At 43.8% G+C, this 25,946-nt stretch overlaps 1 protein-coding gene across 1 annotated transcript in view; it reads left to right on the forward strand.

Annotated features, from left to right (window-relative positions):
• The first annotated feature begins 10,674 nt into the window (after positions 1 to 10,674).
• Positions 10,675 to 25,946, forward strand: part of LOC139562913 (MAM domain-containing glycosylphosphatidylinositol anchor protein 1) — a 407,306-nt gene continuing 392,034 nt past the window's right edge. Inside the window, exons 1-2 of the mRNA XM_071381072.1 lie at positions 10,675 to 11,618; positions 12,813 to 12,913. Coding sequence (XP_071237173.1) covers positions 12,847 to 12,913 — 67 coding nt within the window. The 5' untranslated portion in view covers positions 10,675 to 11,618; positions 12,813 to 12,846. The remainder of the gene's footprint in view (positions 11,619 to 12,812; positions 12,914 to 25,946) is intronic.

Raw genomic sequence — 25,946 nt, forward strand, 5'->3', positions numbered from 1 at the left:
TCTTGGAGAAAAAGGGGGATGAGAGAGAGGGGGGAGGTTAAAAGAGACAGACAGACAGGCAGACAAAGTGCAAAATTTTTATATTTGAGGAGAGAGAGAGAAAGAGAGTTAGAGAATTAATTAAACCAGAGTAAAAAAAATGGCCCACACAACTGTGCCTCATTCCTCTCAAGAATGAGAGGGAGACAAAACTCTCCCCTCTCCCACCCATCTTATCAGCATCAGTGTTGCCTCGCCTTAATGAGAATCAGTGTTGTTTTAAACATGAAATGGTTGCTGAGGCCCCAGCGGGGAGGAATCAATAACAACCATTACCTCTCCTCTCTCTAATGATGCGGGAGCTGCCCCCCCCCCGCGCACCCTCCTTGTCTCAGCCCATTTCTCCGTATCCGATATTGGATGGCGAGGGAGGTTATGAATTATCGAATCCCGAGGGTATTCCATTGTGCCGCCAATTACCCGTTGAAAAATGGGCCCCCGTGTGTGTGTGTCAGGTCGGAGTGTGAGGGGTGGGCAGAGGTTTGAGGCTACCCGGCTGTAGTCACACTCACAGAAACGGAAACGGACACAAACTTGGACAGTGTGTGTCTAGTGTGTCTTTGAACACATGCCTGCAGGCGTACATGTATACACAAACACACACACAGGTGGGAGAGGCCACCTGTTACCCAGGCTGAAATGACACCAGACCCACCTTCTGGAGGCAGTCATCATCCCAAATGGGACCCTATTCCCTTCATAGTGCACTACTTTTGTGCCATTTGGGACACTGGCATACTGTTTCTGCCTGGGGTCTTTGGAGTTCATTTTACTTGTTGTTGTACTTGTGCAATGTTTTAATTTCCAACTTCAACCACATCAACCAAGGAAGGAGCACTCAGAACGGCATATTCCAGGGCCTATAAGACCTCAGTCAATCTGCAAAACACTGCTCTTTACTTTATGTCTACCTCAACCACATGGTAGCATGGCTAAACTTAACCTTAGCCAAACCGCAAACCCCAACCGTAACCATTCGCCAGCATGCCTAAACTTAACCTTATGCTGACTACTAATCCTGTCACTTAACCTAGCAAGCCTAAACGTAACCTTACCAAATTACCCCTAACCTTACCCACTCGCTTGCATGCCTAAACTCAACATTGCCCTAACTCCTAACCACTCTTCAGCATGCCTCAACCTAACCTATCGCGCTTGCATGCAATACCAAACAACGTGGGCACACAGGATACCTTCCACACTCCCTGATCCGTCCAATCATCTTTCATCATCTCTTCTCCCATCTGCATGCGTCGATCCATTTACCTCCATAGGAAGCCCATTATCGGATTTAATCGTCTTTAAATGCGGTTATCTTCTCCACAGTGTCTCGCCGTCCATGTTAGCTGTGGGGAGAATCTGATTAGGCTAGGAATCATAGGTTGCGTCCCAAATGGCACCCTATTCCCTATATAGTGCACTCATTTTGACCAGAGCCCTATAGGGAATAGGGTGTAATTTGGGATGCATCATATTCAATCACTGATGTAATTACATTGATGGTGGCATCCAGTAGGAAACCGGAGCAGAAACTTTAACCAAGCACCTCGTATCGCGTTACTGCCTGTAGGTAGACAGCTGATACAGCTGATAACAATCGGGCAACATTCTCTCCCTAACATCCTAATGGTTTTTTAAATGGTCTGAGGGAGACACGGAACAGGGGGCCTGTTCAGGAGGATGTAATGTTACAGAATGTTACAGAACATTCAGATAAAAATGTATTGTGTAGAACAGATAGATACGATTGCCTGTCAGATAGAATAGGGATTTGTGTAAGCTCTATCATTCTACTATGTGCAATATTTCACAACGTTGCTGATGGATGTGTAAATAAATTAAGCTGACACAATTCCCTATATTCTACTTGACAGACAATTGTATGTATTCTGCACAATACATTTCTGTAATGTTGGACTGTCCTAAACATGTCTCTGTTGTAACAGTGCCAGGGTGTGGGAGTGGAAAGTGTTTTAATAATTAGGTGGGTGCTTATATTTGTCCTATTCCAAAAATGTGCCAGGGTTTGCCATTATCAACAGCGACCCTTGAGCAATTAGGGTTAAGTGCCTTGCTCAAGGGCACATCAACAGATGTTTCACCTTGGGGATTCAAACTAGCGACCTGTCAGTTGCTGGCCCAATGTGCACAAACTGCTAGGCTACCTGCCACCCTGCTGCATTTTGGCAACTTCTCCTGTGTAATTCCTTTTGAAGACACTTTCACCGGCGGTGAATCTCCGTTGTATCTCCTTGTATTTGCTTAATTCCTTGTGTCCTCTCCCTTCTCAAAACACATTGGAGGGAAGATCAAAGGTTCCTTATCTCTGATTTTTTCCTCCAATGCATTTAGAGAAAAAGACAAGGAGAGGGGATGCCAGTAATTCAAGGTGATACAATTGAGATTCACCCCTAGTATTTATTATTTTCGGGTACCCCTGTCACACCCTGATCTGTTTCACCTGTCTTTGTGCTTGTCTTCACCCCCCTCCAGGTGTCACCCACCCTCCCCATTACCGCCAGTGTATTTATACCTGTGTTCTCTGTTTTTCTGTTGCCAGTTCGTTTTGTCCGTCAAGCCTACCAGCGTTTTCCCCCTTGCACCTGTCTTTTTCTATAGTTCCTGTTTTCTAGTTTTCACGGTTTTGACCATGAATGGATGCAGGGTTCATCCGTCCTTCTGCCTCCCACCCGGCGCAGGGTTCTTCTTTGTGGAGAATAAGGACAAAACCCTGTGCCTGTGCATCAACCCACCCCCAGTCCAACGGCCAATCGGAGCGAGCCAACCAAGACTTGGAAACAACTCTTTGCTGCCTGGTCTCCGCCAACCCCACCACCTGGAGCCATCAACTAGCGTGGGTCGACTACGCCCGCAACAGGCTTCCTTAATCTGCCGCGTGTCTCTCGCCCTTTGAGTGTTCCCTGGGCTGTCAGCCCCTGCTCTTCCTTGAGCAAGAGGAAGAGGTCGGCCTACCTTCGGCCCTCTGTACACATCCCACTTTTCATGTGTCTATTATCAAACCCATGTCTCACAGCCCTTTGTCTCCTGTTTCTAGACAGGGCTCATCCCAACAATAAGGCGCGGCACCCAGAGTATATTCCTACGCTCACACGCACACACTCGTCCAAGGTGGCTTAGCAGTTCAGACGTCTTTTTCTGTTCCGTATTGTTCGTGTCCTGTATATACAGTGGGGAGAACAAGTATTTGATACACTGCCGATTTTGCAGGTTTTCCTACTTACAAAGCATGTAGAGGTCTGTAATTTTTATCATAGGTACACTTCAACTGTGAGAGACGGAATCTAAAACAAAAATCCAGAAAATCACATTGTGTGATTTTTAAATAATTAATTTGCATTTTATTGCATGACATAAGTATTTGATACATCAGAAAAGCAGAACTTAATATTTGGTACAGAAACCTTTGTTTGCAATTACAGAGCTCATACGTTTCCTGTAGTTCTTGACCATGTTTGCACACACTGCAGCAGGGATTTTGGCCCACTCCTCCATACAGACCTTCCCCAGATCCTTCAGGTTTCGGGGCTGTCGCTGGGCAATACGGACTTTCAGCTCCCTCCAAAGATTTTCTATTGGGTTCAGGTCTGGAGACTGGCTAGACCACTCCAGGACCTTGAGATGCTTCTTACGGAGCCACTCCTTAGTTGCCCTGGCTGTGTGTTTCGTTTCGTTGTCATGCTGGAAGACCCAGCCACGACCCATCTTCAATGCTCTTACTGAGGGAAGGAGGTTGTTGGCCAAGATCTTGCGATACATGGCCCCATCCATCCTCCCCTCAATACGGTGCATTCGTCCTGACCCCTTTGCAGAAAAGCATCCCCAAAGAATGATGTTTCCACCTCCATGCTTCACGGTTGGGATGGGTTCTTGGGGTTGTACTCATCATCCTTCTTCCTCCAAACACGGCGAGTGGAGTTTAGACCAAAAAGCTCTATTTTTGTCTCATCAGACCACACGACCTTCTCCTATTCCTCCTCTGGATCATCCAGATGGTCATTGGCAAACTTCAGACGGGCCTGGACATGCGCTGGCTTGAGCAGGGGGACCTTGCATGCGCTGCAGGATTTTAATCCATGATGGCGTAGTGTGTTACTAATGGTTTTCTTTGAGACTGTGGTCCCAGCTCTCTTCAGGTCATTGACCAGGTCCTGCTGTGTAGTTCTGGGCTGATCCCTCACCTTCCTCATGATCATTGATGCCCCACGAGGTGAGATCTTGCATGGAGCTCCAGACCGAGGGTGATTGACCGTCATCTTGAACTTCTTCCATTTTCTAATAATTGCGCCAACAGTTGTTGCCTTCTCACCAAGCTGCTTGCCTATTGTCCTGTAGCCCATCCCAGCCTTGTGCAGGTCTACAATTTTATCCCTGATGTCCTTACACAGCTCTCTGGTCTTGGCCATTGTGGAGAGGTTGGAGTCTGTTTGATTGAGTGTGTGGACAGGTGTCTTTTATACAGGTAACGAGTTCAAACAGGTGCAGTTAATACAGGTAATGAGTGGAGAACAGGAGGGCTTCTTAAAGAAAAACTAACAGGTCTGTGAGAGCCGGAATTCTTACTGGTTGGTAGGTGTTCAAATACTTATGTCATGTAATAAAATGCAAATTAATTACTTAAAAATTATACAATGTGATTTTCTGGATTTTTGTTTTAGATTCAGTCTCTCACAGTTGAAGTGTACCTATGATAAAAATTACAGACCTCTACATGCTTTGTAAGTAGGAAAACCTGCAAAATCGGCAGTGTATCAAATACTTGTTCTCCCCACTGTATATATATTTACACCTTTCTTCGCATATCTTTTATCTATTTTATTATCCAAGAACTCAACTACAAAAGCTTTCCTGCAAAAGCTTTCCTGCAACCCGCTTCACCAATTACAAAAAGTATTATTTACCTCAATCTGAAAATCCATCGTGGAAGCTAGCCAGGGGCTAATTCAGAAGCTAGCCTGAACGCTAACCAGAAGCTACTCCGATAGCTAGCCAGAAGCTAATCTGTAGCTGCCCCGAAATTAGCCGGTTTGCTGGCTAGCGTTGGTGTTTCAGCTGCCCACGTTTAGTGGTCATCAGCTATTCCTTTAGCTCGATAATCTACCGGCACTTTTGTGCAACGCGACTCGGACCGGAGCATTCCGGGACTCTTTTTCTCTCAGTTTCCCCGGATTCCAGCCGCAGGCTCTGGACACTTGCACCTTGATTTCGCAGCTAGCTAGCTGCAAACCGTGTGACTATTGGCTTACGTCGACCCCGGAGCAAACTCAAATCATTCTGGAGCTAGCCAGCTGAGGAGTTCCATCACCATCCGGACCCGTTTCTTTTGTTGCTGCTGCAGATACGGAACCCCACCGGGCCTTCACGACTGACTGCCGCGACTGACTGCCGACGTTATCTGCCCGAGGGATTTATCCAACTGGCACCTCCGTCCCGACGTTACCTGAACGCTCATCTGAGGCCCGCTAATCGTTAGCTGTCTTATCGGCTGCTATTTGAACAAGTATATTGGACAACTATTATTATTATTTATTTATTTTATTTTTTCCTTGGGTCACTATATCTATTTTGCCAATTTGGATTGATCCCCTCTACCACACGGAACCCCACTACACGGAACCCCACTAACCTACCGACGGAAACGCACGAGGTATCTACAAACAGACCTCCATCCTATGCTGCTACCGATAGCCATATACCCGGCCAGCTGTCTGGATCGCCACGACCCCAACCAACCTCTACTCACTGGACCCTTATTGATCACTCGATTAGCATGCCTCTCCTTAATGTAAATATGCCTTGTCCATTGCTGTTCTGGTTAGTGTTTATTGGCTTATTTCACTGTAGAGATTCTAGCCCTGCTCTCTATACCATATCCAACCTCTCAGTTCCACCACCCACATATGCGATGACATCACCTGGTTTCAATGATGTTTCTAGAGACAATATCTCTCTCATCATCACTCAATACCTAGGTTTACCTCCACTGTATTCACATCCTACCATACCTTTGTCTGTACATTATTCCTTTAAACTATTTTATCGCCCCCAGAAACCTCCTTTTACTCTCTGCTCTAGTAGCTCTAGGCGACCAATTCTCATAGCTTTTAGCCGTACCCTTATCCTACTCCTCCTCTGTTCCTCTGGTGATGTAGAGGTGAATCCAGGCCCTGCAGTACCTGGCTCCACTCCTATTCCCCAGGCGCTCTCTTTTGATGACTTCTGTAACCGTAATAGCCTTGGCTTCATGCATGTTAACATTAGAAGCCTCCTCCCTAAGTTTGTTTTGTTCACTGCTTTAGCACACTCTGCCAACCCGGATGTTTTAGCCGTGTCTGAATCCTGGCTTAGAAAGACCACCAAAAATTCAGACATTTTCATCCCCAATTACAAGATTTTCAGACAAGATAGAACGGCCAAAGGGGGCGGTGTTGCAATCTACTGCAAAGACTGCCTGCAGAGTTCTGTTATACTATCCAGGTCTGTTCCCAAACAATTTGAACTTCTACTTTTAAAAATCCACCTCTCTAAAAACAAGTCCCTCACCGTTGCCGCCTGCTATAGACCACCCTCTGCCCCCAGCTGTGCTCTGGACACTATATGTGAACTGATTGCCCCCCATCTATCTTCAGAGCTCGTGCTGCTAGGCGACCTAAATTTGAACATGCTCAACACCCCAGCCACCCTACAATCTAAGCTTGATGCCCTCAATCTCACACAAATTATCAATGAACCTACCAGGTACCACCCCAATTCCGTAAACACGGGTACCCTCATAGATATCATCCTAACAAACTTGCCCTCCAAATACACCTCTGCTGTTTTCAACCAAGATCTCAGCGATCACTGCCTCATTGCCTGCATCCGTAATGGGTCAGCGGTCAAACGACCTCCACTCATCACTGTCAAACGCTCCCTGAAACACTTCAGCGAGCAGGCCTTTCTAATCGACCTGGCCGGGGTATCCTGGAAGGATATTGATCTCATCCCGTCAGTAGAGGATGCCTGGTCATTTTTTAAAAATGCCTTCCTCACCATCTTGAATAAGCATGCCCCATTCAAGAAATTTAGAACCAGGAACAGATATAGCCCTTGGTTCTCTCCTGACCTGACTGCCCTTAACCAACAGAAAAACATCCTATGGCGTTCTGCATTAGCATCGAACAGCCCCCGTGATATGCAACTTTTCAGGGAAGCCAGAAACCAATATACACAGGCAGTTAGAACAGCCAAGGCTAGCTATTTCAAGCAGAAATTTGCTTCCTGCAACACAAATTCAAAAAAGTTCTGGGACACCGTAAAGTCCATGGAGAATAAGAACACCTCCTCCCAGCTTCCAACCGCTCTGAAGATAGGAAACACTGTCACCACCGACAAATCCACTATAATTGAGAATTTCAATAAGCATTTTCCTACGGCTGGCCATGCTTTCCACCTGGCTACCCCTACCCCGGACAACAGCACTGCCCTCCCCTCTGCTACTCGCCCAAGCCTTCCCAATTTCTCTTTCTCCCAAATACAGTCAGCTGATGTTCTAAATGAGCTGCAAAATCTGGACCCTTACAAATCAGCCGGGCTAGATAATCTGGACCCTTTCTTTCTAAAACTATCTGCTGAAATTGTTGCCACCCCTATTACTAGCCTCTTCAACCTCTCTTTCGTGTCGTCTGAGATCCCCAAAGATTGGAAAGCAGCTGCGGTTATCCCCCTCTTCAAAGGGGGGGACACCCTTGACCCTAACTGCTACAGACCTATATCTATCCTACCCTGCCATTCTAAGGTATTCGAAAGCCAAGTCAACAAACAGATTACCGACCATTTCGAATCCCACCACACCTTCTCCGCAATGCAATCTGGTTTCAGAGCTGGTCATGGGTGCACCTCAGCCACGCTCAAGGTCATAAACGATATCGTAACCGCCATCGATAGGAAACAATACTGTGCAGCCGTATTCATTGACCTGGCCAAGGCCTTTGACTCTGTCAATCACCACATCCTCATTGGCAGACTCGACAGCCTTGGTTTCTCTAATGATTGCCTCGCCTGGTTCACCAACTACTTCTCTGATCGAGTTCAGTGTGTCAAATCGGAGGGTCTGTTGTCCGGGCCTCTGGCAGTCTCTATGGGGGTGCCACAGGGTTCAATTCTTGGACCGACTCTCTTCTCTGTTTACATCAATGATGTCGCTCTTGCTGCTGGTGATTCTCTGATCCACCTCTACGCAGACGACACTATTCTGTATACTTCTGGCCCTTCTTTTGACACTGTGTTAACAACCCTCCAGGCGAGCTTCAATGCCATACAACTCTCCTTCCGTGGCCTCCAACTGCTCTTAAATACAAGTAAAACCAAATGCATGCTCTTCAACCGATCGCTGCCTGCTCCTGCCCGCCTGTCCAACATCACTACTTTGGACGGCTCTGACTTAGAATATGTGGACACCTACAAATACCTAGGTGTCTGGTTAGACTGTAAACTCTCCTTCCAGACTCACATCAAACATCTCCAATCCAAAGTCAAATCTAGAATTGGCTTCCTATTCCGCAACAAAGCATCCTTTACTCATGCTGCCAAACATACCCTTGTAAAACTGACCATCCTACCAATCCTCGACTTCGGTGATGTCATTTACAAAATAGCCTCCAAAACCCTACTCAATAAATTGGATGCAGTCTATCACAGTGCCATCCGTTTTGTCACCAAAGCCCCATATACTACCCACCACTGCGACCTGTACACTCTCGTTGGCTGGCCCTCGCTTCATACTCGTCGCCAAACCCACTGGTTCCAGGTCATCTACAAGACCCTGCTAGGTAAAGTCCCCCCTTATCTCAGCTCGCTGGTCACCATAGCAGCACCTACCTGTAGCACGCGCTCCAGCAGGTATATCTCTCTAGTCACCCCCAAAACCAATTCTTCCTTTGGACGCCTCTCCTTCCAGTTCTCTGCTGCCAATGACTGGAACGAACTACAAAAATCTCTGAAACTGGAAACACCTATCTCCCTCACTAGCTTTAAGCACCAGCTGTCAGAGCAGCTCATAGATCACTGCACCTGTACATAACCCATCTACAATTTAGCCCAAACAACTACCTCTTTACCTACTGTATTTATTTATTAATTTATTTTGCTCCTTTGCACCCCATTATTTCTGTCTCTACTTTGCACTTTCTTCCACTGCAAACCAACCATTCCATTGTTTTTTTTAGTTTTTATTTTACTTGCTGTGTTGTACTCACTTCGCCTCCATGGCCTTTTATATTTTTATTTATTTATACATATATTTGTTTGCCTTCACCTCCCTTATCTCACCTCACTTGCTCACATTGTATATAGACTTATTTTTTTTTTCACTGTATTATTGACTATATGTTTGTTTTACTCCATGTGTAACTATGTGTTGTTGTATGTGTCGAACTGCTTTGCTTTATCTTGGCCAGGTCGCAATTGTAAATGAGAACGTGTTCTCAATTTGCCTACCTGGTTAAATAAAGGTTAAATAAATAAAAAAAATAAAAACACACACTGAGCAGCACAACGTGTAGTGTGATGAACTGATTTAAGCCACAATGATGCTCTCTTGGCAAGGCACGCCAAGTAAGCTGGCTGCTGACCAAAAGGGAGGGAGACAGAGACAGAGAGAGATCATTTGGACTGACTTTCGCAGTCTTTTTCAATTAAAAATAATTAAATTGTATGCTGACTCTTTTTTTATTCAGAGATTATTGACTGTCAATGTTTTGTGGTATACTGGATGAGATACTCAGTGTGCTGTGATACTTTTGATCCAGTAATTAAGACAAACAATTTGTATTCAAATGAACAGACTATTCCTGGTCTGTTCATTTTGTAAATAGACCACATATTCATTTTTGGTCATCTATTAAAAGGATAGCATGAAACTTATAGGTGACCTAAGGCAAATATCTTGATCTTATCTTAATGGCATGGCTCTCCTTTGAAAAACACATTTAATATTTACAGGTTATTGCTTCACAGAGCTGGACATGTGTACGCAAATACTTGTCAACATTTGAAATATTTACCATCATGTGTGTGCGTGTGTGAGAAAGAGAGAGATAGGGAGAGAGTGACTGAGAGAGAGAGAGACATGCACACCAGTGAGACATAAAGCAGCAGTTTAGCACGTGTCTGTGTTAGTGGACAGTATCAGTGGTGCTGAAATGCACAGGCCGAGGGAGACAGGGAAGCACCTGAGGATATACAGCGCTGCTGCAACCTACATCTGTGGTTCAAGCTGCTTCCTAACAAAAATGAATAGGTTACATGTTTGAGTAGGCTACTATATGTTTTATTGATGAGTCAACAACAACATTTGAGATGCATCAACTATCAATTCCGTTCTGAATCGATCTGTCTATCAATCCGGGGAGAGGTCACACGTGAAATAAAATTAGCTAAAATACGCCGCTTTGTGGCCACATTGAGTCGGACTAAAACGTCGGCTCCATGCGTAGAGAAACTGACGGAGACGGGAACGAGAGGGATAGCTTGAGAGTACCGAGGAGGGATGGAAGAGAGCGGGAGAGAGAGAGAGAGAGAGAGAGAGAGAGACTGTGATTTTTCTTGATTTTTCTTTCCTTTCTCGGCCTCTTTAAAAAAAAACTAATTGCCCCGTTGGGAGCCCGGGCCAGTATTCAGTAGGCAGGACCTGTTTGCAGCTGCACTGCCTATAATTGGCATTCCTCCACGATTGGAACCACAGTCGCAAATTCGACCAAAACCACCACAAAACAAATTACCCCCCCATCCATCCCTCTCGCTCAGGTCGACTCGTCAGTCTATCGCGAACGTCACTCATGTTGCGTGGGGCGGGAGAAGCGAACTTGGAGTTGAATTGACGTCCGACAGAAGGAGAGAGATAGGAGAGACACATAGAGAGGCAGAAGATACATGAGCCTGTCTTTGACAACCTGTTCAGTGAGACGTGCGCATCTCAGCGGTGCCGCTTTTGGCTAAGGAGTCCATCACATCGTTCTCAGTCTGCGCACATACTTCCACTGGCAAACAGTAGGCTACTTGGAGACGCGAGGGGAGGAGCGGTGTAGTGTATGGAGAGTGGGACTTTATTTTGATAGCCTATAATTTCCAATAACCTACCCGGGACTGAAATCTATCTCCACTGAACTGTTTAAAGAAATAAGAGGCATAAGAAATAAGGCAGATTCAACGCCGAAAGGGAGAGAATCGGAGTGATTTCGGACTGCATGGGTTTATGAGGACTCCGCTTTGTGGATACAAGGAGCGGCTCCCCTAAAGAATCCAAAACGAATGGTTCCGTGCGTTAAAAGTTACCCGGTGAATTCTTATCACATTTCTACTCTCTTTTGAGAATTGGTATAAATCGACATTGGAACTAAGAAATTCTACGAAACCGGAATACTTAAGTGGGGATACCTAAATTTACAACGCATTTATGGTAAGACATCTAAGGGGGTCTTGAAACGGAATTATCGCTGAGCCGCGTGAGGGTCCGGAATATCGCGTCGTAGACTTAGTTTCAAGACAGCCCACCCGCTGCGCGGACTACACCTCTGAGAAAGGTAAATGAAATTGGACAATATTGCTGTCAGTGAACCCATTTACTGCGATGCTTTTCCAATATGATTCACTTATGGACAGACACATTGACAGCAGTATACTATCTTAAAAGTTTGATCCTGGATATATTATCTTCCTGCATGTTATAGCCTACGAATTGAATATGCTTGTATTTTATTCCCTAACTAGGCGAAGTAGACTATTCAAACGAGGGACGTGTGTAAGCACCCGTTTATGTGGAAAGGTCGCCATCCTCAATGGGGTGAGGTCAGAGAACGCGTGCAGACTTTAGTTGCTTTTGAGACACACAAGTTGCGCTAGATATAAACTGGTATACACTATGGCCTACTTTTCTAGAATAGATAATTGCATTTCCCATCTAGAAATAGTATGGGTCATCGTGCAGACTAGGAAAAGCTCAATCAGTCGCCAATTTGAGTGACAAAGTGCATCAATAATTTTTATTGACTCGTTTACTACAACGTCCCTTTAATAGCCATTCGATTTAACCACAATACCACGTTATCACATGTCAGTTAACGTGGTCGATTTGGCACAGTTGTCTATTGCTTATTACTCAATTTTTATCGCCAATTGGTAATCGTGGAAATGTTAATTTTTATCCGAATGAATGATACGGCTTTTGTCTACAGGTCCTGTGTGAATATGCGTGTGTGTGTATGTGTGCACGTGCGCGTGTGTACACCCACATGTGCTTAATATAGGCTATGCGCGTGGTGATATGCAGGTAGGTGCATGACCCCAGCACTCAGGCCACCATTTGAAATATTGTTATGCTCGCTGCCCTTACCAATTTCAGAAATAAACTATAATTACTTTAGGCAATCCTGTCAATCCCGAGAGGACAATGGCAGAGCTGTCCTGTAATCTTTTGATTATCCAGTCTGCAACTGAATTGCCCGTCGTTTAACCCGGTTTGAGACAATGCATGCGATTCGAAATTACTTTAACCCACGAATTATTATGATTGTATTATCTGTGGGAGGGAGTTGACACGATTCCCGGACAGAACAAACATATATTTGATAGACTCCCCACTTGTTCTGTCGTCTGGATTATAAACTAGACTACTGTAGCCTTTACACGCCACAATCTACCGTGGCTCCTTTGATCTAGTCACGGTGCTCTCATGCCCTCTTCTTATTCACTCAAACCTGCTCTTCTCTCTCTCTCAGACTATTTCCAGGTTATGAGGGATCGAAGCTAAAGATGGAGCTTTTCTGGATTTTGTTATTTTCTATCATCCACCCATACACACGAGGGCAAGGAGTTTACGGTAAGAGATACGAAAAAGTGTGTGTGTATGTGTTTGTGTGTCCATTCTGTTTAATATGATGGTAATAAGTGGCGCAACTGTTGAGTTATTGCACAGTGAACACAGTCCGGTTTGGTGACATTTTTCTCCTATTCATCATATGATTTTAATTGTCTTGTCCCAGTAGCCTACATTTTCTTTATCGGTGTCATTAGGCTATATTATTATTAAAATGAACAATGATAATAATTGGCCTAATGCATTTCCACCTCTGGCTTGCTTGGCACATGCAAATGGTCTGTCATAAAAATCTATTTCACATGAAAAGTTCATTGTAATGAGAAAAGGTAGGTTTACTAAATCCTCGGTAATGTCTATTAAGTCACCAAGAAGAGCATGGCCTCGGGCGGATTCCTAGTAGGCTATTGCATAATTACCCTATTGAAACCTACATAGTTATCATTGAACATACTACGGGAGCGGCCCTGCACTGACATATCGAGTAAACTGCAGATTAAAAAGGCACACGCTACCTAAATAGGCTAATTAATAAGAATGAGGTGTGAAAACAAATTTTTTGTTCCACTCGCCTGTTGGATGTGTTGGCCGGAATTGAATTCGACAGCGCCAAAGATCAACACCACATAGTGTTTACTGTTCGTGACACACCAAGCCTATAGGCTAATATCAAGAAATTGGAATGAAAGAAATGATAAACGTCGTATTTAAAGGCTACAGGAGCTTATAATGTGAGCTTCTGCTCCGGACGAGCGCATACGCACAGCTGTGACTGTTGAAGAACTTAGACATTTAGCTGTGTTGTGTGTAAGGAGTGAGGACATAACTGGGATTTCAAAGGAACAGTTGAGAGGTATATTTTTGTTTAGTTGCCATTTACTCCACAATGCAAAAAAACTTTGGGCAAAAAATAAATAAAGTTTTTCCTAGTGTGGAGTGGTTGCTCCACCCTTGAATGGTGTTGAATCTCCAGCCGCTACAGCTGAACTGCTACAAATGTTTTGTTTACTTTAGGACCATAGGACACTTTACTCTTGTGACAGTCACCACACGTATACCTTCGACCTTATAGGGGAATCGGCACTGTAGTCGAGAAAAGCATGTTTCTGCGTAAACAGTATGACGAAGGAACGGTTCGAAGCCAAGTAGATCATCTTCGGTGCAAATTGGACAGGTAGCCTATGCACATTACTGTACAATTAGGTATAAACGAAGGAAAGCAGCTGCAATATTTAAAGCTCTCTGATCACACTTTTACCCTTTCCAGCTCTCCAAACAGGGGCACGACACACTCTAGCTGTTAAATGTCAAACGCAGGCTTGCTTTAATTAAAAAATATATATCTTAGTAAATATTTTCACTAGCCTTACTTTGAGAAACTGCCTGTCAATGGCGATGTGTCTGTCTACTTAGAGCGTTGGTCCGGTAACCGGAAGGTCGCTGGATCGAATCTCCGAACTGACAAGGTCAACATCTGTCATTCTGCCCCTGAGCAAGGTAATTAACCCACTGTTCCCTGGGCGCCGAAGACGTGGATGTCGATTAAGGCAGCCCCCCCCCCCCCCCCCCGCAACTCTCTGATTCAGAGGGGTTGGGTTAAATGCGGAAGAAACATTTCTGTTGAATACATTCCGTTGGACAACTGACTAGGTATTCCCCTTACTTCTTGTGAAAACCTAAATGTATAACATGCTTATGTTTTGCATTGCTAAGGTTATGCATTGTTCTGTTGTCTGATGTTGCCTATAGTATTTGCTCAGTTGTCCCATAGGCGCTGTACAGTGCGGATTAGCAACATGGTTGCGCTCGAACTAATACGTATGACCTCAAACTAGTTAGAGCTTTACGTATGGTCGGCTTTGCGTTGCGGATCCGACTGGGTTTGGTGAGCTCCTCCTGAATAGATCATTTTGAATTCCCCTTTTTTTTTGCGGGCTATGTGAATGAATGCATATAGCACGCAATACAAATGACCTCCTAACGAACTAGGCCCATTAAAAAATGATCTTGCACAAACCCACAAGTTTACAGGAGATGAGAGTCTAAAGTCAGTATTATTCTATTGCATTCTTGGTCATGATGATGATTCTTAGGTTTAGACTACGAGGAGGAAGGACCTTAGCCGTAATAATTCACTGTGCAATCGACAAACGTGTCTGGTCTCCTGCCTCCTCGGTTAAATATGTTACACAGGTGCGATGTTACACAGGTGCGAGACGGAGAATTATGCAAGAACAGTAGAAAACGCCAGGAAATCTGCCGTGAGCTTGGCACACGGCTGTGTGTTGAGGAGCTTTGGAATGGCTTTTCCTGTTTTCGGAATGTTCTCACTTCCTATGGAGACAGATGCAACTCGCTGTCCACTGGGAACCGAATGCCACAAGCACGCCTGATTTGATGCTACTGCTCCGAAAGCCCTTTTATACCTATCATATTCGTTAGCCCTGTCATGAAGTAAATACGTAAGCCCTTTCAGAACCAGAACAGCACACAGGGTTAGCCTGAGGCAGCTTATTGTACAAGTACAAATAAAATACATTGTAGTCCTACATTCCCTGCCTGGACAGGACGCTAGTGGATGTAGGCTTTTCTTTAGATACTGTAGCGGCTGACGCTACTGTTGCTATCTCACCTCGGACTCCCGTGATCCCTCGTTGCTTTACTGTTCGTCGATTGTGCTGCTTTGCATTTCAGTGTTGTTGTCTGAAGCTTCCAACACTCAAGAGGGTTACTCAATCAAGAGTGGCGCTAACATGAGAGAGACAGAGAGAAATAGAGAGAGCTTCTCTATTGAGGGGTCGTTACACAATCGAGGGATCAGCAATGCACTTCTACACCTAGTCCTAATGGTTCAATAAAGATTTGGACAGGGTCAGGCTGACCCTATATCTGTGCCTGAAAAGGAAAACTTCTACCCAGAGGATGGAGAGCATGGACACTCTTTCCTCACCACTGATGAGGTCATTTAAACAATGATTGGATTGTCATGAAGGATCACTAGTTACACTAAGTCATGTTAATAATTTCTGTGCAACCAAACATACATTGTGCCATTTGATTTCCATGTCAATGTGCAGGTTGGAATTCACTCTCTCTCACTCATGGAAGGCTATGTGGTAGGCCTGTGGCCTAGAAGACCAGAGGTATAGTGCCCGGGACCACCCAAATCTCCAGTGACTTTAACTCTTCTTCTTCCTCATCCTCCACACCTTTTTGTTTGTTTCTCTCTTTTATGTCTCTCACCGCCTCATGCGTTTATTTTGGATGCTGAATATTGCCCTTTTTTAATAAGCATTCATAATTTATCCATGGCTGTGAGGCAGGGGAGAGCGAAGGAGAGAGGGAGAGAGAGAGAGAGAGAGAGAGAGAGGAAGAGAGGGGGAGTGCAGCTAGTGATTACAATCTTCTCGCTTTTCGGCCCTCTCTTTCGCTCTCTCACACACACACACACACACACACACACACACACACACACACACACACACACACACACACACACACACACACACACACACACACACACACACACACACACACACACACACACACACACACACACACACACACACACACACACACACACACACACACACACACACACACACACACACACACACACACACACACACACACACACACACTCCCTCTCTCTCTCTGTTGGTTAGCACGTCCATGCAGTATTTAAATATCAGGCTCTAAATAATAAAGCAAGGTGACAAAGTCCACGATGAATGGACAACACCTGCTTACTTTCCATGACCAAACCATACTCTGTCTGAAGTTGACTTTGCAATTAAAAAGCAAAGCCCAGAGGGTGTGTTCTGTGGTCTAGCAGTGACCCTCCTGGCTGTAGTCACACATACTCCTCTTTCTACTGGAGACCGGGGTTCAGTCCCCACTCCAACCCTTTGTACTGTTTCTCCCACCTGCCTGTCTCCCCCTCTGTGAATCCTTTACTGTCTAAAATAAAGTGCAAAACAACATTTTATAATGAAACACATGCCATAATTGTTGAGAGATGACTATTTTTTCGCATTCAGTTTTATGAGAAGGGAGATTTTTGAATGTAATGATGCAAAATATTTCCTTCAAGGCCCTATTGGGAGTTTGAATCGTATCAGGAATGTACTGTACGCACACGCACACACATGCACACTCTCACACACACACACAGTAAAATAGGCACCTCCGAACCTTTCTTCTGAACCTGTGTGTATTGTAAATACTTTCTTTGCTGTCCTGGTATTCTTAAACCTGACTTTACTCAGATTCTCACTCATAGGTTCTCACACCGACAATGACAATCTTCTCGATTTTCTGCTCGCTCGCTCGCACGCACGCACGCACGCACGCACGCACGCACGCACGCACGCACGCACACCCACCCACCCACCCACACTCACCCCACTCACACACGCACGCCATGTTCTTAAAAACTCTCTCCTCCACTCTCGCCCCTCACCAGTCAATGTCGACCATTGTTGACTGACCTTTCCTTCTTTATTATTCTTTAATTAAAGTCCTTGAGAGTTAATTAGTGAGGTGACTTGCCATAAAAAAAAAGAAGGAAAAAAAAGGAAAAAAGAAAACTGGTGCTGTATGGTGAAATTCGCAGACCTGGGTTCAAACACTACCCGGAATCATGTAGAATACTTAAGCTAGACTTAATTGTGCTTGCCTGGCCCAATTGAAAACAAATACAATAGTTGCAAGATGTTCAAACCCTGCCTATCTGTCACTCCGCTCCAGGCAGACTAAAGCAAATGCAAAAGATTTCAAGTAGTAGTTGAGCCAAGGTCTGGAAAAATCTGCCACCTCCGTTAATTAAGAAACCACACATCTTTTGCCGTCACGTTTCACTCCCCTTTTCTATCCACCGGCTTTCCTTTTATTTACCGCTGTGAATGGAAGTATTATCCTGCCACGTACTCAATACGGCAGTGTAAACTGTATTGAGTCCCCAAGCCCCATACAATGTCAGTCAGGAGCCATTTTCAGACAGAATAGAGGCCACAATGTCTTTCTTTTTAGCTGGGAAAGAGTAGAAGAGAGTGGAGGAGAGAGAAGATGTTGACTGGGAACGTGGAAGGTTGAGAGCTGAGCTATTCTTTCTCAATCTATTTCCTCTATCTCTTTCTCCACTCAATCTCTATCTCCCTCCTCGTTTCTGGTCTATCTTCTCTCATTCTCCATCACCTCTATTTTTTCTCTGAGTCTCTATCTCCTATCTTTTTCTCTCTATCCTTTCTCATCTATCTACTTTCTCTCTCCCTCTCTCCTTTCATACTCTCTCAGTACCTCTCACTTTGTAATATCCTCCTATAGGCAGAATGAAGTGGAAAAGCACTATAGATGGAGAATTGATCTCACCCCTGAGATAGAGAAGAGAGTGAGACAGATATTCTGTGTTTGTGTGTCTCCTGCTCTTTCTCTCTGTGTGTGTGTGTGTCTGCCCTCCCCTGCTTCTCCAGTTCCATCTAGTTAGTGCCGCTCTGTTGTTGTTGTCAGGGGGTGGGAGGCTGGATAACAGCTCAGTGTTATTGGGCCTTCCTCTCCATTTGTGGTTCCCAGCAGGTGGCCTTCTCTCCTGCCCTCTCCTCTCTCTTACACATGTACACACACACACACACACACACACACACACACACACACACACACACACACACACACACACACACACACACACACACACACACACACACACACACACGCACACACACGCACACACACGCACACACACACAGACATACAAAGACATACTTTACACAGGAACACACAAACACACAAATCCTAGAGAGAGAAGAATAGTTCAATCACCATTTCCTCTCCTTTCCCCAAGTCCTTGTTATTTATTTATGTATTTTGTATTTATTTATTATTTGATATATTTTATATAATTTAAAAAAAACATACATTCCACACCTAAAGTGTGAAAATTCCCAAATCCCTCCCCCACAGATGTTATAATTTTTCAGCAGTATAGAAACAGGCTACCTGGGGGCAATACCAGAATAGATGGTCTAATGATTATGTCTCTTCGCAGCAAAATCTGCAGAGCTGAGATGATTGTATGCCCCGTATATTTAACATTTTGTTTGTGGAAAGAATTTTGTATGGTGCACCTGTCAACATTAAGTTCCTCAAATGAGGAACACATTTGGCTCCTTAATATAGGGCAGACAGACAAGTTCCCTACCTTCCCCCCCCTCCGCTTGCCTCCATTTCTGCGGTAGTGCCCCAATCATTTGGTAATAATCTTCTATTGAGCAAGCCTTCCCATATACTTTCAATAGCTGCCTGTGAGACATAACTACCCTTCCTATACATAATATAATTTAAAGAAAATAGACTTCTAAATCATTTTTTCTATTTTATTTTTTTATTTTTGTCAATCAGTATGTTTGAGTTTAACCATACCATTTGTAATATCCTCCATCTTTTCTGGAGACTGAAATTGGAATTGTAACCAATGCCTGGCTTGTTTGAGAAAGGGAGATAGATACTTTGAACAAGGTTTGGGTTTCAATTAACCAAACCTCTGAAGTTGTAATCTGTGTAAAGGGCAAAAAGTTCCTTTTTGAACAACAGATGAGCTTTTCTTAGTAATCTACTGGAGAACCAATTACTGTTTAAGTAAACATTTTGTATAAGCTTTTAGTGAGAGGTTTAATGGTTTAATATTTAATCATTTTAGTCCACCAAACTCATTCATTATAATATAGACAGGCACGTTTTATCTTGTCTGGCTTAGAGCTCCAGATAAAGCTAAGAAAAATGTTGCTCATATGATTTGAAAAAACAGTCATCTGGAGTAGACATGAGATACGACTAAAGAGTTAATCAGTGTAACTTTCCCATAAATAGACAGGTATTTACCCCTCCACAGTTGCAGGATCTTTTCTCTTTTTGCTCATTTTCTATTGAAATGTATTGTAGAGAGTTAATTTATATATATTGTGACGTGAATATCAAGTATGTCTACTTCACCATCAGACAATTTGACTGTTATTTCATGGGGTTCCGGCAGTGTGGTCGGCTGGGTCGCTGGCTAAAGGTACACAGAAATTCTATTAACCTCAGGTCAGAGCCCAAGTCCCGATCCACTGTGGTTTACTGTAGCATCAACCCCTGGCCCGACGGGCATGTTGGCTAGCGGGGGCTAGCAACGTCGCAGCAGCCTGGGCCACCTCCCAACGGGACAGTTTATCACCAAAGCTTCCGCCAATTAACTTCCGTGTCAGGGGTGGCCATCCCGAGGTGCACGTCCCACTAGGAAACTTGATGAAGTGAAGAGAGCTTTACATGGATAGGGAGAGAGGGAAGGTGGGAGGAGGGAGAGTGAGAAAGGCCCTGACAGCATCAGGAATGAAATGCTTAAACACAGTACTGATGAGCTGCAGGATGCCTTATTAAAACTATTCAACCTGGTTTTGGAGAGTGGCTGCTTCCCTGACGTTTGGAACCAGCGGCTCATAACCCCCATAAATAAAAAAGTTGACAAATTAGAACCTAATAACTATAGGGAAATATGTGTCACAGGTAACATGGGGAAACTGTTCTGCTGTATTCTCAATGACCAAATACAGACCTTCCTCACACAACATAGTGCTCTCAACAAAAAGACGAATTGGCTTTCAATCCAAACAGAGAACAACAGACCACATACACACTAATAAACCAGCATGTTCATCAGAAAAAGGAAAAGGTTTGCATATTTTGTTGATTTTAAGAATGGCTTTTGATTCCATGATGAATTATGTTACAAAACCCTCCAAAGTGGCGTTGAGAGCAACGTTTACGACGTCATACAACCTATTTACGCGAACAACACGTGTAGTATCAGACTGAACAATAACAAAATAAAGTGAGACAAGGATGCAGTGTAAGTCCAACCTCGTTCAATGTCTACGTCAACAAACTAGCAGTGTTGCTGGGCCGATCTGCAGCCCCTGCAGCCCCCAACTACCTGGTTTGGCAGTGAATGCACTAAAATAAAAATCCCGCCAAGCGTTTTACTCCATGAAAATAAAATCCCCCCCCCCCAAAAAAAAAATCCCGTCTAACTGTCTTGCCTAGTTAAATAAAACAAATTCAAAAAAATGATCATGTCAATTGAGATTATACCTTGAAATGTAATTTTGTACCTACTGTACAAAAAGCACAAGACAAATGTATGTGGACTGATTAGATACTGATGTATACAGTAGCTACCTGTTTTGATACATTTTGATACATTACATTTGGAAAGTACAGCGCTGCTATAGGTGTCCTGCACACTTGGAACAGCAGGCATGGTGTGCAGGGTCAAAAATGTAAAAGTCCCATGAAAATGCATTTTTGACCTTCTGTGAGACTATTCCAGGACATTCCACACACTCCCTTTGCCAGGCCTGTGTCAGACCACACTGTGGTCTATGAGGACCAGCTGACGTTGTCGTGTATATAGACTAGCAGACAGTATGGTCGATATGAGCACCAGCCCACCCTGTGTTTATGAGGTCTCAATACCAGTATATAATGTGGCTTACAAGGTTTGGGTGAAGTTGGGGTGTTACAAACTATAAAAAACATGCATTCCTAAACTCTGAAAAGTTTTTGTATCTGTCATCATGGTCAGGTTCAACCTATCCCCATGTTCTCCCAAAGTAGACTGAGAGTGAGGAACTAGCAGTCGACTTCTATGCCTGTCTTAACTTGAAGACAACTAAGTGAACTAGCCCTGGAAAGCTAACCTCTGCTCATACAGTTCTGTATGCTCAATAATGAATCACCCGGCTTGTTCGGCAGAAAGGAGGACACAAGTCTAGTATCTACCTAGTAATGTGCATTCCTAAACACAGGAGAAAAAGAGTGATCTGTGATAGTATTAAATGGCAATGTAACTATCCAAAAAATCCTCCCTATCAAACTGTCATCAAGTATCCCATCCACCTTCGTCCAATCTGAAAAACCTTGTCATAATTTACCTGTCACCCTGTATTTATTTATTTTATTTACGTAACCTTTATTTAACTAGGCAAGTCAGTTAAGAACACATTCTTACCGCCTACCCCGGCCAAAACCTAACCCGGACGACGCTGGGCCAATTGTGCGCCGCCTTATGGGACTCCCAATCACGGCCAGATGGGATACAGCCTGGATGGAACCAGGGACTCCAGTGACGTCTCTAGCACTGAGATGCAGTGCCTTAGACCGCTATGATACCGACCAGGATGGAACCAGGGTCTGCAGTGACGCCTCTAGCACTGAGATGCAGTGCCTTAGACCGCTGTGATACAGCCCAGGATGGAACCAGGGTCTGCGTTGACGCCTCTAGCACTGAGATGCAGTGCCTTAGACCGCTGCGCCGCTCTCTATCAGCAATAGTCCAACCTTTCGTACCTCACTGGTACAATGCTGTCATTACTGACACCTGAGTCAGTAACGGAGTTAACAAAAAATAAATACGACAACTCAGAGGTGCCAGCAGCCCTGCCGCCGGGGAGCCTGGGAAAAAAGGGAGTGAGTCAGTGATTTAGGGGGGTCCTCACTTTAAGACATCGTCCCGGGAGTAGAATAGAGATGCTATGCGTTGGGAAGCTGCAGCTTCACTTTGGTCTCACAGAGGATGGTTTCCCCTGGCTCTGACGGGCCCTGATGCGCTTGTGTGTTAGTTGTATTATGCTTGAAAGGGGATGTAAGAGGAGAGTATTTACTCCAGTATTTACTGGAGAGGATATGGAGAGGTTCCCTCTTTTTCTCTCTCCCTTTGGTGGTCCTTGTGTCATCTCTTCCCCAGATGTTATGATGCCTTTCACACACAGTATCTCTTCTTTCTGTCCTCTGTATCTCTTTTTTCATCATACCCTTTCAGTTGAATCCTCTCTCTCTCTCTCTCTCTCTCTCTCTCTCTCTCTCTCTCTCTCTCTCTCTCTCTCTCTCTCTCTCTCTCTCTCTCTCTCTCTCTCTCTCTCTCTCTCTCTCTCTCTCTCTCTCTCTCTCTCTCTCTCTCTCTCTCTCTCTCTCTCTCTCTCTCTCTCTCTCTCTCTCTCTCTCTCTCTCTCTCTCTCTCTCTCTCTCTCTCTCTCTCTCTCTCTCTCTCTCTCTCTCTCTCTCTCTCTCTCTCTCTCCAGCACCCTGCAACACAAACACAACCTGTTCCGTAGTCCATGAATAATTTATCCCTACTGTCATTCCCGGTGGTAGAACTGGGGCGCCGTGTGAAGAAGAGAGGGAAGGGGGAGGAGAGAGGAGGGGGGCAAAGGTGTATTCCTGCATGCCTAAGAAAGGAAGCCACAGCAATGTCTTCCTTTTGTATAAACACATTGATCCACAAAGCACACACAATTTAGAGCATAAGGTGACACTTTAGGTGCTTTAGGTGAAGAACAGGGACTTCCTCTGGGCAGATATACCATACCCTGTTGAGGCATGTACAGGTGCACTCTATGTACTAACTAATCCACTTTGGTGGTTTAATAAGCGTCAGTGCGACTTGTTGTTTTTCCCTTAGCTAGGATACCAGGAATGGAACAAAATGTTTTGGCACTGGCCAGCAGGGCTAGTTGACTGCTACTTGCCTGGAGCAGACCCAGCACTGCAAAATTGGTTTTGTGAATGTTCCCAGAATATTTCAATAAGTTGTCCTTGGAATGTTCCTGGTTTACTGGGAAGACTCTTTGACATGGTTGCCATTTTTGCCAAATTACTTAATATATTTGTCTATATAGGGAAATATGTGATAAATTAGACATACATTAAAGTAACAGCCCAGTGTAAATCTCGCTTTTAAAAGTTCATATTCTGTTAACTCTTATCTAAACAATGTTGTTGACACATTCTATACTCATATTTATGGCCAAAGCATAATTTGGAGAATAAACACTTCAAAAACCCCACCTCAAACTTGTATCTCAAACATATACTTGCTCAAATACTTGCTGTTTACTCATAGAACATGATGCCATTTCCCAGAGGAAGATGAGCTGGCCAATCAGCGGTCTGGAGGAGGATCTGGCCTATCAAAATTTATATTTTTTATGACCAGTATACCCCCGCACCATTCTGTTGTTTGGGGCACGCCCACACCATTCCAACACAGAAAAGCTGCTATAAAACATACTTAATTACAATTTTTGGTGATGGAAAAATATTTCACTTATATTGTAAGTAATTATAGGTGATATTTCATAAAAATCTGGAAACACTGGGCAGTTACTTTAAAGTAATATTTAGGGATTCAATAAAATAGTTACACTCTTTTATGCTTGTTATGGAATGCAGGCCTCAATATAGATGTCTGACCTTGAACACAAAACATAAACATTCAATTTGTGACACAACACCTCTCGCCTCTTCTCTGTTTTAATGAGAAAAATAGCGTGTCTGCAAACTTTGCAAGGACTTAGTTGCACTTTAGGTGCTGTCAAAACTACTGACACTGCTAAAGGTTGAGATATAGCTCGTGCTATAACTCATCTCTGCTTGAATATTTAAAACGCTCTACGGCCAACATCTGAGGATGAGTCATCAAAACATGGCGGCTCTTTAAATATATTGTATACAATCAATCGGCAACATGTTTCATCATTCTCTTCCACATTTTGCTCACCATATTGATTTATAGATTTGACTCATTCAGTTTCATTGAGTGATTATGCAGCAGGTTTTTATGAAAAATGTTTCCTGAAAAGTTATTTTTGTTTCTCCTCATGGAAATTGTAGCTTGGGTTTGTTTTTGGGATTTTGTTTTGTGTTTAATGCAACATCCATGGGAACACAACACAACGAACACCACCGCTGTACACATGCAAGCATGCAAACAAACACTTACACTCCACCGCCACAGACACCCCCCACACACATATTCCACCCACCCCCCACACACACTCCCCCCTATCTATTCTATTTATTTCACCACAATATAATAACATACAGTCTCTATTGGTATGCGTGACAAATCTTCACCAGCAGCATGGCCTGACACCGGCTAAGTCCCAAATGGCTCCCTTAACACTATTTAGTTTACTACTTTTGAACTGGATCTATAGGGCTCTGGTCAAAAGTACAGTATTGCAATATATAGGGAATATGGTGCCCTGTTAGTTACTGTCACTCGCCTCTCTCTCAAAGAGTTTCTCCCCTCCTGAAATGGGTCAATCTAGCCAGCGAAATGCGCTGCCGGGTCATAACTCAACAACAGCAGTGAAGGTGTCAAGTGCAGGAGGGCGGAGGACGAGTCTATTGTGTCTTACAGAAGCAAAGAGATGGTTATTTGAGGGATGGTTTTGGGTCAATTATAATCTTACTGGAGGTGAGCATGTGATTTTAAAGATCTGTTTTTAGACCAGGTCTAACTTTCATTTATTGTGTGGGAGAGTGATATTGTTTAAACTAATATGGATGGATTGTAGATGGATTTGAGTTGGAGGTGTAAAGGAGAATTAGTTGAGAAACATTTTATTGTGTGAAAATGTATACGTTGTTATAGCATGGATAATTATTTGATAATGTTTTTTGTACTTGACCTGAAATCCCGATTATTGCCATCATAGATCATTTATCACTTCTAAATTATCTTCAATTACACAGCATTCCCTATTTTTTGATTTTTTAACAAAGAAGTTTTGGCACTTTTGATGCCATGCCTTCCTTTCAACGACACGACAATGGAAAATACCTGAGAGTAAAATGTGATAGGCTCAATAATCTACCGTGTTGATTGGATGTGGGCCTGGTTACCCAAAAGTATCTTAAGGCTAAGTTTATCATTAGAACCTACATAGTAGCATCGTTAAATCTCAGAGCTGTTTCCCAAAACCATTGTTATCGAAGTTGCACTTGAAAACGCTTGTTATTTACCGACTGCCTCAGACCACTTGTAGAACACATAAGTACGTCATTAGATCCATTTTTGCCCTTCTACGTCACTTTATACACAGAAGATCTCTGTTAAACATATAAACAAGTTGTTTATCTGTTTCTCTGTGACTACAAATACAAAGTTGCCAATGTCTTTGCAATTGAACAAGCAGAGGATAATGTTGTGAAGTGAATA

This window comes from Salvelinus alpinus, chromosome 33 (genome assembly GCF_045679555.1).
Source record: "Salvelinus alpinus chromosome 33, SLU_Salpinus.1, whole genome shotgun sequence".
NCBI classification, from domain to species: Eukaryota; Metazoa; Chordata; class Actinopteri; order Salmoniformes; family Salmonidae; genus Salvelinus; species Salvelinus alpinus.